General features: G+C 34.2%; 1 protein-coding gene across 1 annotated transcript in view; it reads left to right on the top strand.

The window, feature by feature from the left end:
- LOC131873951 (MADS-box protein GGM13-like) overlaps positions 1 to 6,115 on the top strand; it is a 35,881-nt gene extending 29,766 nt beyond the window's left edge. Inside the window, exons 2-3 of the mRNA XM_059217135.1 lie at positions 5,898 to 5,976; positions 6,095 to 6,115. Of these exons, the coding sequence (XP_059073118.1) occupies positions 5,898 to 5,976; positions 6,095 to 6,115 (100 nt within the window). The remainder of the gene's footprint in view (positions 1 to 5,897; positions 5,977 to 6,094) is intronic.
- Positions 6,116 to 16,375: the final 10,260 nt, after the last annotated feature.

The following is a 16,375-nucleotide window of genomic DNA, read 5'->3' as shown; positions in this document are numbered from 1 at the left end:
ATTTTTGTCAAACCGGCAACCGGCATTTTGTATGAACCGGTAATACTCTATGATGAGTTACCAACCGGCATTTTGTGATGAGTTACCATCCACCGATTTTTTGACGGTGCCGACACATTAACGGTGATTTTTGTGTCGTGTTACCAAGTTGGTCCAGGTTCATTGAACCTAGGAAATTGTAATGTAATCCTATTGGACCGACATGAAATCAGGTTCCTTTATAAGGACATCATGTTTAGGGTTTTATGTTGTAGATGAGGTCGCAACAAAAGTTTATATTGTTGCTAGGGTTTAAGGTGATTGAGGAGTTGGAAAGAATATGAATGTGTAGAAGACTGAAGTAATGCAAGAGTGCATTAAGAACGAGCTATCAAGGATCTAACCGAGCAGTCTGTGCTATTAGATAGATCAAACGCTTGTTGATTACTCACATATTTGACAAGTCTGTAACCCTTAACTGGGTATGCCCAAAAGCCTTTTGTAAATCCTCTAACAAGGTGGTTCACATCTGTGGATCTGAAATCCTCTAGCAAGGTAGTCTTTAATCGGACTTATCTCCTGATAGAGATTGAGATTCCTAACAGGATCTGTTCTGGTAAAGAACATTGTAAGACCTTAACTGGTCTGGTTCCTATTCTGCAGATAGTTACTTGTGAGTTTCATCTCACCGTGGTTTTTCCCATTTGGGTTTCCACGTCAAAATCTATTGTGTTACGGTGTTTGTGCTTCTGTGGGTGAATGCATTATTAGCTATTTGGTTTGCATGTTTGTTAACCGGTTTGTCTGTTAAACTGTTTTACCAGTTTACTGTTAGTCTTGCAAAGTGTTTAAGTGCAAAGATTTTTGGCATACTAATTCACCCCCTCCTCTTAGTATTCATCAAAACCATATTAAGATTGCAAACAACAGTATGCACAACTGTTTTTCAATAAACATTTAACTAAGTCATCATCTTTCATCATAGTTCTAGCCATCTTAATAATAGTTTTACTTTTCCTTTCAACCACACCATTCTATTGAGGGGTTCTCAGAGCATAAAGATGCTTCCTAATGCCATATTCCTCACAGAAATTGTCAAAATTATTTGAAGTAAATTCTCCTCCTTTATTAGATCTTAAGCATTTATTTCTAGCATCAACCCGATTCTCTATCATTGACTTGAAAACTTTAAATATTTCAAAAGATTCATATTTTTCCCTAAAAAATGTAACCTGTGTCATTCTAGAATAATCATCAATGAGTAACATAAAATACCTTTGACCATTGAGTCTGCAGGCCCTTCTAGCACTACATAAGTCTGTGTGAATTATCTCCAATGGATGTGATGTAGAATACTCCATGTTCTTTAAACTTCTCCTTGTTTGCTTTCTTAATTGACATTCCCTGCACACAATGTCTATAGGCTTGATAATTCTTGATAAATCTCTTATTTCTTTATAGTTATTGATCTTTATCATGTTATCAAAGTTAACATGTCCCATCCTCTTATGCCATAACCAACATTCATTACTCTTACTCAGATAACATCTATTTCCACTTCTGTCCTTTATGTAGTAAACATTTCCACTTGGACCTTGACTCCTTCTGCTACCAACTTTCGAGTTCTACCTTTTCTAATCATACATCCAGTTTTTTTAAACACAACTTCATAACCTCTATTGCACATCTTATTGACATTCAACGAAGTATGTCTCAATCGATCTACATAATAAATACCATCGGTTTTATGCTTACCATCAATTGAGATGCTTCCTATTCCACATATTGGTATAGTTTCCTCTCCTACAAATTTTATAGATCCATCATCATACTTCTTCAGAGTGATAAACTTGTCTTTGCCTTTGGTTATATAATTTGAGCATTTGGAATCAATGATCCCTGATCTAGGTTCAACTTTAGCATGCAATGCAGTTTTTTCTTCTGGTCTTTTAGTTCTTTCCTGATACTTCTCCTCTATGGCCATAAATAAGGATTCTTAATTCAGGTCTTCAGTAACTTATTTAGATGAATGTGATTTCATAGAACATAAACTCATTTTCCCTTCATCTCTATCATTCGTTCTTCTCTTAAAGTGATTTCTTTTATATTTATTTTATTTTCGTTATCCTCAAACTTTTTTTAATCTTCTTTATATATATATTTAGAAGAATAATAATCAATTCTTCCATAATTAAAACATTTAAAGAGTAACATAACTTTATATTTTCCAGTTCCTCAATTCGGTCTTCTTACAATGTTTGCTTCAATCTCATCCAGGTTCTCATTAGTTTCCGATTCAACTCTTGATATTGTTCAAACATTGAATGCAAACTACTCTTTGATAGGATTTTATATCTTCCATTTCTTTGATCTCATATGTAGATAATGTACCAATAAGCTAATCAGTTTTGTAGTTGTTGAAATCATGACATTCTTCAATTGCATACTTCTTCATTTGTAGGGTTTTTTCAATGTAAATAATATTTTCATGATAACATCACTTTCGTCAAGTATTCCTCCAACATCTCAGATAGCTTCTGTTGTATCATTCACTCTATGTATGTAACTTTCAATGCTTTCATCATCAGCCATTTTGAAACCTTCAAATTTATGCTTCAGGTTCAAGAGTCTTGCTTGTTGAGTCTTCAGATCACCTTCATATGCATAACATAAATTATTCTAGATTCCCTTAGCTTATTTCATTCTTGTAACTTTGCCAAATACTTTATCACTAAGACAGTTGATAAGAATTGTTCTATCTTTTGCATTTGTCTCCCGAGCCTTGATCTCATTCGGAGTTGATGATCCATTCGAAGGTTGTTAATAGCCAGTCTGTATAATCTCCCAGATTCCATTAGTGCTTCCAAATAAGAATCCATTATTTCCTTCCAATAATTAAAGTTTGTTCTATTAAACATTGAGCCTTTAACATGAAGATCCAATGCCATTTCAAGATCTACCTCAAGTGGTTAAGCTTTCCAAAGAGGAACCTTGCTCTGATACCAATTGTTGAACACCTAGCAAGACTGAGAGCGGGGGTGAGTCAATCTGGAACTTCAAAAATAATTATTACTCCTTATTTAATATCAACACATTAGGTAGAGACACATAAACACATGAAAACCAGATTTAATTAGAAAACCCAAATAGGGAAAAACCACAGTGACAATCTAACTCAAAATATGAATACCAATGTTTACAACATTTTAGGCTTGCAGCCAAGGAGCACCAACACTTGAAGGACTTGCAGAATTAAGGCGCACTGCCTTAGGCAAGATACAAAAGGACTTGTAAAGATGAAGAACACTTCTTCGAGACAAGACACAAACTGCTACTAAAGTACTTATTGTCAATCAACAGTGAATGAGTTGCTAGACTAAAATTGAGAAGGATTCTCCTCATCATGAAATTGTCCTTGAACAATAATCAAGCGACCAATAACATTGCAAATATTTCTGATGATCTCCACTGTCATAGCACACTGTTTTGTAGAAAAAATCATATTTATGAGATACAACATTAAAATATTAATCAAGGGTTAGCCAAAATAGAATAAGAAATATTACACAAAAAAGCCACCCAAACCTAAAATACTTAGATTGGTCCACTCCAGGAGAAAGAGGGAACCAAAACATATCATAAAACATCATCGCATGAATGATCCGACAATCTGCACATGCTAACATATGTTTTAAAAGATGTTGCAAAGCATAATGTGTACATATAATCAACCAGTCAGCCACATAACCACTTCCAATGCAAACTACTCAATGTGGATCTCCACAAACCAACGTGAGACCCAAACAGACATCTCAACACATCTTCCAACACATATCTAGACCAAAAGAACATGATCCACTAAACCTCAATGCAACTAACAACATATCTGGAGGGCACCAAAAGCATTCCAGACCACCCTGAATATAGGATGACACAATCAACACCAAAATATTATCCAGACCAACATCCATCTAGATAACCAAGGCCAAGGTCTGACAAAGCATATTCGGACCAATATCCATTTGTATAACCAGATTTGACATCAATGACGACCATACAAGCTCATGCTAACAACAATCCCCAACAAAATGTGCCAGTTTTAAATTGTTATAGCCTATTGTAGCTTCAATAAAGTCATTTATCTAGGTACCCAAAGTGAGTGTCAATTGGTATCTTTCAGTTATAATAAATATACTTGGTTATTTTTTAAAAGGTGACCCTAGTGGCTCTTTTGAATTCCATGTATGCATTAGTTTTACCAAAAAGAATTTCTAATAGGTAAAAGTAACCTAAGTGGTGGTAAACATTATCTTGATTTGATAGGTACTCCTACTAAAAAATGGCTATATATGTAGGAGATATCAAAAAATTAATTTACAGTGCAACTAGCCACCTGCAAAGTTTTGTCCAACGGGAGATAGATAGAGGTATTTGAGAAAAGCTTGTTTAAGCTAATGGAAATATAAGATTACGTATCCATGTAGAACTATTCATAGGGATTTTGATCTTTACTATCAATTTAGTGATCTTCTTTAACATCATTGGTTCTATATGTTAATTAACTAGTCATTAGATTTTTCAAATAGGACATGTAAGAAAGTTGGTTTAAATAATGTGTTATATGACATCGCACTTATACAAATTCAAATCATCATATAGCTAAGACTATATTTCATTAAACTCTTGGGAAAGAGTTATAAACATGTCTTAAAAGCCATTATGTTTCCAATTAGATATTCTTACCTATAATGAGTATGTATAATTGGAAAAGCTTAGGTTTGGTAGTCATAATATTTAATTTTTTCTTGATTTGATCATGAAAGTTAAAAAAATTCAATAGTAATAAGTCCTTTTTAGGATCTTGGTGGAAATGAGCAACAAATTTTATTACTGTAAAACTTTGGTACCTTCTCGTATTTCAATTGATAACTATGTGTGACATCTCTATCATTTCCAAAAACCTATCATTGAACATCATTATTAGGAATAGAGGGGTCACATAACCTTTTATTTTCTTGAATTTTTTTATGTTATGGTAGAAAGATGTTTGAAGACAAAAAGGAAGGTTTTTACAAACATAATATAAAATATACCACTTAAAGTTTGAGCCATATGGATAATAGGGGACAATTTAAGGGCTGAAGAAATAGAACTCAATGGACTCAAGAGGGATAGGAATTTTAAATCAATTTTGTAGAAGAGACTTCGAGAATTTTCCTTTGTTAGCAAGGATAAGTATACAATAAAATTATGGTAATGTCAAATTTTATTGGATTTTATATTGAATAACTCTTTATATCCAACTATTGGAAAAATGATCATTTATACATGTAGATGCGTCATTGAACATTGATATAATACTTTAGTCAAAATTTTACATAATGTTTAATTTTATTTAAGTTTAGATTGAATGTGTTTACATTGTAGCTAATTATTATCCTAACGATAATTTAGACATGTAGATGCATCATTCAACTTTGATACAATACTGTAACATTTTTTCACTTTTCTAGACAAGATAAGGTTGTTAGAAGATTAAATGATATCTGGAACCCTATTATAGATTTTGGGGAAGGGTGATATCAAGATAATTTTAAACTTTTAATATAGTGTTAGGAGATATATGAAATACTCCCTGACATTGACATAATCTATTGCAGTCACCTTAAATCTTAGCAATAAAGCATGATTTGATATACTTATATATAAATTGACCAATTGACCTCTCATGTAGCACATGGTATCTTATATCTGTATTTTATTTTATGAAATAAAGTTCAATTATAATTATTACCATTTTATATTTGTCATGTAGATCATGGTTTGATAAGTTTTGTAGTATGAAAAATATGTGTTAACTTGTTTAAATTATTATTGATTTTATGGCAACATAAATGACTAGAATTTTTTTGATAAAGCATGAATAGAATAATTGGGAAGTATCAAAAAATTTCTGCTTCTACGGGAGACAAACTAGAGTTATCAGATAATCTAGAGGTATGCTTTGGACATTATCTATTATATTCATTGAGTTAATTGTATCACAATAAACATAAGTTAAATAATGAATGACAGTTTTACTATTTGGATTTATTTTTCAATAATTTTAATGAAGCTTTACGGTACTTTTATTTGAAACTATTATATTAATTTAACTATTTATGAAATTACTAAGAATTGATTCAATTATAATTTAATTGAATGGTTTTTTTTTTTTTTTCAAAATTAATTGAATGGTTGTTATGTTAGTTGAAAATAAGTTTTTTTTTCTTTGATTCAAAATCCATTCATGACCGAATTCTATCTATCTCTCATTTTGTAACCTGAATCTTTTTGGCATTGGAAATGGAATGAAAGTAGTAGAACCAAATTTTTTTTTTTATTATAAATAATCTAATTTAAGACATTATCTTGATGCTCTACTTGTATTTATTATCCATTACATGGATTTGTAAATTAGGTCATATCACCTTGTTTGTCTATATGTTACAATGTTTCTATAAAATGTAGTTGTTCCCAAGTACCACATGATCTAGTCTATGAGGCTCACCACACATACATCATATTGTTTATTTTTTATCAATATATCCTTCTAACAACAATATACTTAGATGAAGAAGTATCTAGTGGTGTAAGAGCAATCTTGAATCACTTAAAAAATTGTACTTTATTTTTTTTCGTTGATTTATTTAATTGTTTTGGATCTTGTCATGAAACTTTTGAGGTTTACGATAGACAAATATTTGGAAAGACTAAAAAATATTACTTACTATTTTAATTAGTCTACCTATATAGGCATGTATGGACTTTAAAACATTGCCAAGGAGAAAATATTTTAAAATGAAGAAAATGGTGGAAAAAATATCTCAAATTTCGTTTTGGAGATATTAGAGTTTTTTGTCTAGATAAATTTCTCCTATAAAGTTTTTGAGTAAAATTTGGAGCACCTTGATGTCCTATAGAAGCTCAAAAAGTGGATAACATCATTGTGACATTGTAGATTTATGCACAAGTTCTTCAACAATATATTATAATACGTAATCAAATGCTCAAGTCAAAAGTTTTGGCTCTCAGAAGATATTCTACAAAATTCAAATTAAAAAAAAAATCTTCTTGAGTAGCAAAAGGAAGTGCGAGAACCCTGGATTCCTATTAAGGGGAGCTACACATTCCAGAATATTCTATGAAATTTATTCATTTCAAGTAAATAGGTGAATAGATATTATAGAAGACGATTCCATTAGTGTAGATTGTGGCTTAAAATTGTAGACTTTTCCTTGACAATTGATTCTCCTTATAGTGAATCAAGCCCATATGGATGTAACATTATAATTTCTAAGTTTATTTTTATTTTTATTTTATTAAGAAAATAAAAAATAGGTTGTATTCTTTCCAACATTTTCTTTCTCAATATCTATTTTTATGTGATGTGTGTTGCACGGTGTAGCCCTTCGTTATCTTCTTTTATCCATGATTGAAAAATTGGATACAATTAAGACTATATTTATATGTAACATTTTGACCTTTGTGATGCTGATAAGAATATGCCCCAGAGCCATTGTGATGTTTCTATTATTTCTCATTTTCTATTCCATATAGAGTTTTGTATGTTAGGTACCTAAAGTTAGGTAACATACCCCCAAAAGATGTTGGACTCTACTCTTTGAGCCTTTCTATTAAATTTTTTGAGCCGTCTTCTTCAAGGTAGATACTAGATAATATGTGTGAAATTCCGAAAACAGAAGATAACTTTAAATGAGAGTAATTTCATAGATTCTTTCTTCTCTAAAGAAACTTTCTCAATCAAAATTTATTTAAAATTCGTATCGTCTCCATCTAAGTGACAGGATACGGCGATTTTCATGGATGAGGTTTGAATTTAATCGAATTTCAAACTTCTATAAAAAAAACTGAATTTAATCGAATTTCTTCTATAAAGTACTGTTATCTGCCTCTAAACACAACTCAGCTGGTCATGGTTATTCTTTGTATATGTTTTGTATCTATTGGGTCATGGGTGTCTGCAATTGCTGGGTCGCCCTCGGATTTTCTCCAACAAGGGTCGCTATTCTGATAATTTATTAGAAGTATACATATATTTAAAAATAAACAAAATTATAGAAGGCAAATTTTATCCGAATTTTTTTTCGAGTTTTTCCCTTGTCGAATTTCTTCCAAATTTCATGGCTGTCGAATTTGAATTCAAATTCGAACCTTGTGACTTAGGTCTCCATCATACATGTCTCATGAGCGATTATTACATTTTCTTGAATAAGGAAAATCTAAATCCATTGAATAAACTATAGGTTTTCATGCATATAATGAATATTGATATGAACATGAATAGACACACTTGTGTTCTTAGGCCTTTTATTCTACTGAAATCGAGCCTTTTAAGTAATGTTTTTACTTGGATTGTTGTTATAGCATTTGGAAAGGATTGAACTATCCATTAAACGAAAAAGGAAATTCTAGACGACACTTGATTAGAGTAAGAGACTAAACTAGGTGCCATGAACAAATCTAGAGTTAGGAAATACAGTAAAGAATCAGGTTTAAGCTTGATGTATGTTTTATGAGAGTTTTGTTTTAATCGTTTATTTTTATAAATTGCTAAATTAAATCATGGAAGAAAAAAAAAAAAAAAAATTCGATATACCTATATTTTTTATGAATTGTTTTTACGAGTGATTTTTTCTTAAAAAACTCATCTTTTAAAAAACTATTGATTGTGATTTTCAACAATTTTTCAAGTTTAAACAAAATTAAAATAGCATTTAAATCATATCTAAAATCTAAATCAATCTCCTAGCAACTTGTGATGCCCCCAAAACTTGAGAAATGATAAAATTGTTTTCTAAATAACATATTTGTGCTATACTTTAAGAGTACAACTACAAACGATGTTTCATTGGAACATGGATGCAAGGTGCAATGAGTTAGAAACTTGCAAGGTGATAGGAGGCAGTACATTTGAGTCAAAGGTAGGGAATATTTTATCATAACACTACTACAAATACATTCTATAACTTCATGTCATATAAATAGTATTTAGACAAAATCAAACCAACGCATACAAATAGATGAATACAGAAGAAGGATCTTTCATTTTAAATTAGCAAGATTAAAAAATCTATTTTATTTCAATGGACTTCCATCCAATGAGATATTATTCTAAAATTATGATAGGTGAACGGTCTATAATCTGATGTTATATTACAAGTTGTTGTTCATATTTCATAGTTTGTGTCTACTTTATCAAGGTTTAATTTTATCTATTGTTGCCTCAATTTTTAAAATTTTCATTTTTCCCTTCTTAAGCCTAAAATCAAAGTTCATACGTCACTCTTCACCTTGATATGTTTACTTTACATTGCCAAGTCTTATTTGTAGTCGAGATTTCGTTGAACCTTTGTAGCCAATCGACATGCTAACAAGTCCTCAAAACCTTCATCTGGGTTCACAAGCTTAAGAAATCCCCGATCATCCGAGCCTCTTGAAAATGTTATAGGTCTTCATGATGTATGAATTCTTGCAGTCGGTCAATCAGGAAATATTGGAACCCATGTATCCTTCGCTATCTTGGTTCACTAGTTCAACATTTTGCCGACTGCCCGACTCAAAGCATTTCTGACTGTCGAGGCACATTGTCTTTTCGTGACGTTGGCCAGTTCGGTTAATTCATGACCAACAGACGATAGAAGACATGAGAAGTGTGTTAGCACAATTTTTAAGAGAAGTTGCAATTCCATAGCTGTCAGAATTAAATGCATTTAATGCCTTGATCTTTGAATGGCCTCCATCTTTCTAACTTCTTTTTCAGCTCAAACATCAAACAACAAGAGCTTTGTATTTTTTGCATCGCGGAGGAGGTTGCAGAGAAGCAAAGAGGCAAGTTAAAATCAATTTAACGCATTTCTTTACCCTCGTCTCTTTAGGGTGTCCTTTTCAAGCGAGTTGTCTTAAAGGTCTTAAATGTTCCTCTTCTGGTCTCGTGCAATGTATTTCCCCTGAGTGTTTACAAACTCACTTGCTGAGATTCCAATACTATAGAATTCTTTTGGTTGATCATTTATTGTGCTTGAAATTCTGGCCCTTCTTGATGCCACAAAGAGTAGGGCACGACCTGGATGGTATTGATAATGTAAAGGAGGAAGACACTTGTCCCTTAGATATTCAGAGAAGAATGCAACATGACTCTATAAGGGTCATTTTTTCTGGAAGTTTTGTTTAACTATTTGTAGTGTCATGAAATTGCGACCCTTGCAATTTGCGACCGCATTAGGGTCCTCACACATATGATTCGAATGGCTAAGCCTAATTGGAGACGAGAGACTTGCTCGACAACTGAAACTGCATCTTGCTTGCCCTCTGCACTGCCAAAACTGCATCCTGTCCTTAAAAAAAGGGCAGGACAAGGGTGTGGTGCCCCTGTCCATGCCCCATTTTGGGGCAGCACCCTTTTCAATTTTGCATTGGAGGTTGTGCATTGAGTGGGAAAACTCCCCCAGTGTCGGCCTGCAATGGAAAATCAGTCAATTAGCCCTAATTCATAAGTATATAAGTCGCATTTCCCCTTCCATTTTGACATAACATAGATATAAGAGATCACACATTCAAGCATTCAAGTGAATTCAAGCATTCTTTTCCAGCATGGAGCATTGTCAAGTCTCCTTTTGAGGCTAGGTGTTGCATTCAAGTCAAGGATTCAACCATTGAAGAGGAGATTCATTCCAACATTCAACTTCATACAAGCAATTCTATCAACATTTCTATCACAACCTCCCTTGAGGTGATTTCCAGTTCAGTCTTTCATTTACATTTACTTGCAAGTACTTCCTTTCATCATTTGGTTATTTCCAAAACTGAGGTTTGACCTAAAGGCAAACCCCTAATCCCAACACTTTTCCCTCTCTTTTCTGTGTGTAGGTTGCAGGTGCACAGCTGTACTTTCGGATTTGGACTCCATTTACAGAGGCGGAAAAACCCTTTTTGTTTCGCGGATTTTTGGAGGACCGTGTACACTCCCGCCACGGTCTAGGCAACTTTTCCTCAAATTCGCAGGGTGGCTTCCTCTCGACAGACTATTGCTAGATCCAAGTGCACAACTTCATCCTATGCTTCTATTTTGAGTTATAATCAGATCTTTGTCATTTTTTCACTTGGTCATAAGTACACTATTCAATCAATTCAAATCTCAATCTCAAAAGAGGGGATTAACTTACCATCACTCAGAATTCAATCTCTTTCTCTGGAGGCTGAATCTAGTGCATTTTGCCCCCTCTTCTAATGTAATGCATGAAAAGTGTTTGAAGGGGAATCCGAAGTGAAACTTTCATCTCTCCTCGGAGGGAAGAAAATCTTTCCTCTTGATTTCTCATTTACCATTTTTCCAACATTATGTTTTGGTGAACCCGATGTCTTACATGCTTTATTCTGAAAAATCATTGCATATTTTTCATTTGCAAGTTTAATTTTTATGCAAACTTAGTGGTTAATTCATTCAAAACTCTATTTTTTAAAATTAAAATTGAACTTGTGTTTTGAAAAAATTGTTGTCCTCATTTTTGTTTCCAAAAATGAAGGACCATTACATAAAATTTTTGTGAAAAAATGAAAAATTACTCTATGGCACGCTTCCTGAGGCATAATTTCGACTAATCCTTGGACAAGCTTAATCCTCGGTCTATCCTCGAACTACGTTTCAAATTTCGTCGCATTCTAGATTCATTTACTATCTTTCCTTCAATTTTGGGTGTTTTCTCCTTGATTGCAGGTGGAGAATTTTCCTTGAACTGCAAGTTTTAATGATTTCCATTGTTTTGGTCTTTGTAGGGAAATTTTTAGCTTATTACATGTTCACTTTATTAAAAAATAAAAACTTGTAATTTGTTTTAAATTTCCCCTTTATTGTTTTTATTGTTTTTTGGCTTTTTCAGTTAAAATAGGGATTTTTTGGTTAAGTTACAAGTAAACTTGTAGTTTTTTCCAAAAACCCCTACTTTAATGGTTTTTACACTTTATAGGGATTTTAAACCCCTATTACGTGTGTGCAAGTAAATTATAACTTCTTGTGGGGATTTTATTTCCTCTTTGCAAGTGATTTTAAACTTGCATCTCTCTCTAAAAATCCCGATTTTGCCTTGAAAATGAAAAAGTGACAATTTTAAACTTGCACTTTGTCTCCAAAAACCCGATTTTGCTCATAAAGTGCATTTTTGACATTTTAAACTTGCTATTTGGTCAAAAAATCCCGATTTTGCCTAACATGTTGAAAAAGTGAAATTTTAAACTTGTTATATCCTCCAAAAAACCCGATTTTCATTGTTTTATGCATTTCGAACTTGCACTTTGTTCCAAAATACCCGAATTGCAAGGAAAAACGTTTTTGAGGATTTTTAGCAAAATTTTGTGGAGAATTTGTTGGAGGAAGGAGTTTAGGATTCCTTCCTATTTCCATGCATTTTCAAACACCTGTCACGCCACATGGAGGCTAAGATTGCTGGTTTTTAGCTCTATAACAGCAACCACGTTTTCTTCAAAACCACGTTTTTGGCCATTTGGAATGCCACGAATCAGCAATGTTATGAATTGTTTTTGCTTGGAATGATAAGGCATTGAAGGTTGAAAGAGATTCAAACATGTTTCATGCCATTTCCCTTGCATTTACTGCCACGTTTTTCCACATAAGGTGTTTTTGCAAAAACATGGCTAGGGTTTGGCATTGTGGATTCTCTTTATTTATTGGTTTGTCTTCCTCATTCCAAGATTGATTGCATTTTTGGATAGGCATTTTCAGTTTTATTCAAGGTATGTTTTCCTTTCTTTCTTTCTTTCATTTTCTTTTTTTCTTGTTTTCTTAGTTTTCCTTTCTAGTTGTAATTTTGTAAATATGTTGTTCTTCCCCCAAAAATCAGTTTTTGTGTGAGAGATTTTCCCCTTGATATGCAATTTTTGAATTGCATTGTTCTTCCTCTTTTTCCCTCTTTACTTGTATTCGGGAGTTTAAATCTCAATTACAAGTTGACTGGAAATGTTTTGTTATTCCCTTATGGTTAAAGAATTTAACTATTTTTGGTTAAAATTCCAAGTTGAAAAGATGTGAAATACCCCCCCTTTAAAAATGGGGTTTTAAAATTCCGATTGTATGTATTTTCTTTCCAACTTGTATACTTGCAAAAATTTCCCCAAGATCCGAAATTGGTCAAAGTCAAGATTTTCCCATTTCTATATATTTCCTCTCTTCCTCTCACAAAATCGTGAGGTTCAAAAATCAAAGTTTTTCCATTTGAAGAAGGAAGAATGTTATTTGCAACTGAATATGATGTTGCCTTGACACTTTTAAGTCTTCATCACAGTATTCTAGGTTTCCAATCAATGTCAGATTTTTCGTCATCTCCAGTTCCAAAAAAGATGAAGTACAAATATGACAAGTATCAGAACGAGGTTGCACCTTCCCAAGTTTCTTCCCCTTTGGATTGTATCAGAGACACAAAAATAAGGCACGTGGATATGTCAGAGTTTGTCAAGAGGGTGGAAGATCCACAAGATAACAACATGCAGCGGCTGTTGGACAGCCATATCCATCATGCATCTTCCTTCCCGGTGGCTGCCCCAGAACCTGAATTTGTTCTCATTTGCGCCCATCATTTTGACAAAGAGACAAGAGTCATAAAAAATGATGATGGTGAAGCAATAATTAGTCTTGATGTAGATATAATCGAGGTGGTCTTTAGAATACCTCTTGCACATGTTTACATGGAAATCTCCAAAGTGCGTACAACTGAGTATTACGTGAAGAGAGAAAAAGATTGTAAGCGGCATATCAACAGGTGGATCCAAGAGCCACGAGCCTCCTTCTCAAGGTGGGCTAAGTTGTAGTGTTGTGATTTCAAATGGGAGATAGGAGACACCATAACCCTTCTCAGTAGGATGATGGGCCTTGAACATTCTAATGTTTTTGAGCCCTAGATGTACCAGTTTATCATGTTCATAAGGCAATCACATCATATATCATGGGGAGAAGTCATCAGCGATGCCTTGTGTTAACAACTTGCAACAGTCCCTTCCACCATGACTTTCTACATGAACTCATATTTGGTATACTTGGTAGCATCACTTAGACACTTTCTAGGTCTTTCTACCAAGGGTGATCGCTCACTTATACCAGTTTGGGAATATTATGATCAGTTGCCTTTGAGACCTAGCAGATTGCATTTCAGAAGAGTCCAAGATGCATTCTTCGGTTACTTCATGTGTCAGTTTGATAGAACTCTGAGGAACAAAAGGGTATCAGATGAGACATGGGAAAGGGTGAGCGAGTATGGATGCTTGTTTCTACAGTTTCCTACCTTTACCTATATGAGAATCAGATGCTATAGTGGTCAGCCATATATGCTTCCTAGATACCCAACTGATAGGATCATTCTTATGGAGTTAGGAAGACAGATCATGGCTGTCCACACTTTTCAGTCTGCTAAACACAAGGTTGGAATGAGGATCTCTACAACAAACCCATTAAAAATTGGCTGGTATTCCCTTGTCACATTTGTGAAAGCTAAGGCCATGGAGACTGAAATGCAAGAAATTAAGCTCAAAAGGTTTAAACCTAGAGTTGATTTTGATTACAGGGGTATGAAGGAGAAGATCAAGAAATCCTTTGTGCACGTGCATTGCATTGAAGACATTTGGGTTGATCTCCGCACAGAGGTCGAGGTTCTAAAGATGGATTACTGCAGACTCACTGTTGAGCAAATTATTGGTTTGAACTTGGTGGATATCCCACAAGGGATGATTGATGATGTGCACGTACTTGATTCTGAATACATTTCGCAGATGGTTGAGGAAGTTCTACTTCCTTTGATCCAATGGTCACACAAAGAGTGCATATCCATCCTTGAGAGATTTCAGCCTATCTTGGCTAACACCAACGCATGGTTGAAAAATAATGCTATTAGACTTATAAAAATCAAAGTTGGAAAAGAAGATGATTCTACGAGGCCTCTTGGACGTAAGTCCGACATTCAGGTTGAAAATAGGGAAGGTGCATCATCTTCGGGCACAAGGATCAAGTTGCGAGTTAGTAGGGAAGTAGTGCTTCCTCCTGAGGAGACGACAGTTCATGGGAAGGAAAAATCATGTTTTCATGTTCAGGTGGTTGATCTACATAATCCAGAAGAAGGGCAGCAATCTGATGATGCTACTAAGTCTCCAGTTTCAGACTCGCCTCATGAGATCATTCCCCCAGTTTTCATTGAGACGCCTCTTTCTCCTCCCAATTTGCTTGTGGATGAATCTCCTCAGAATGCTATTCCCATTTCAGCATACGAGCCACCTCGTGATCATCAACAAAAGAGTGTGTTGGAAGTTCCTGAGGATATTCCTACTTGCATTCAGTTGTCAGAAATTGATACTTCCACTTCTGATTTTGAAGAGTTTATGAGGCAATCTTCATGCCCATTGGTAACTGAGCAAACCATGGTCATTGTCCAAACAAATATTCCTCCCAGGATGACCACGGTGATTCAAACAGAAACTGCTTCTCCTTTGCCTACAACTGCTACTGAAGGGGAGTTGATGACTTTACCCCCATGGCTTAGCTCTTTTACTCCAAAAAGGAAGAAGCAATAAATCTCACCCGATGCCTTTGATTATCAGCAACTAAAATAGTCCAGATCCAAGGTTGCTAAGAAGGCCAAGACTATCTCCAGAGTAACCGTTGACAGTAACAAGATGAAAGTAGCTAAAATTGTAGAACCCATTGCAGATAAGTCACTTGAAGAAATGTTAGCTGCTGATTATAAGGTTACAAGGATAGAATTGGGCAAACAAACGCATAAGGTCATTAAACATGATGCTCAATTTTTTGTAGCTTCGCTGGTACAAAGGTGTGATGAACTTCTAGCAAAGAAAGACAAGCTAGAAGAGGAAAACCGACAACTTATGGCAACCGTTCATAAAATCACAAAACCTGCTGCTGAAGGGAGTAACTCTGTAGGTTCTTCTGGTTCCCAAGAGAATCAATTTGTGGAGTGGAAAGGGCTGCTCAGAAGGTACAGGCACTGGATTCCTGGGTTGATCAGCTTCATGATCTATGTGCACAGGTAATGAAAGACATTTTTCAGATGATGTCTAAGTTGGAAACCATTGAGTAGAAATTGGATCAGACTTCTGATACTTTCAAAAAGAATCTGGAAAGTGTTGAAGAAAGTTTGACAATCTGGCGTACGATGCCCCAACAATAGCTGAGTGTTTTACAGGAGCATTCCATCATCTCTTCCAAGGTCATGTATTTGGAATTTGAAGAGCTCTTGGAAAACAAGGCCCTTGTTCTTAAATCTCTCATTGAGGAGATCGGTTATGCAAAGAGATTTCGGGGTGAAGTTTTCCGAGATAT

This window comes from Cryptomeria japonica, chromosome 3 (assembly GCF_030272615.1).
Source record: "Cryptomeria japonica chromosome 3, Sugi_1.0, whole genome shotgun sequence".
Taxonomy (NCBI): Eukaryota; Viridiplantae; Streptophyta; class Pinopsida; order Cupressales; family Cupressaceae; genus Cryptomeria; species Cryptomeria japonica.
This window is presented reverse-complemented; position numbering and strand designations above follow the sequence as displayed.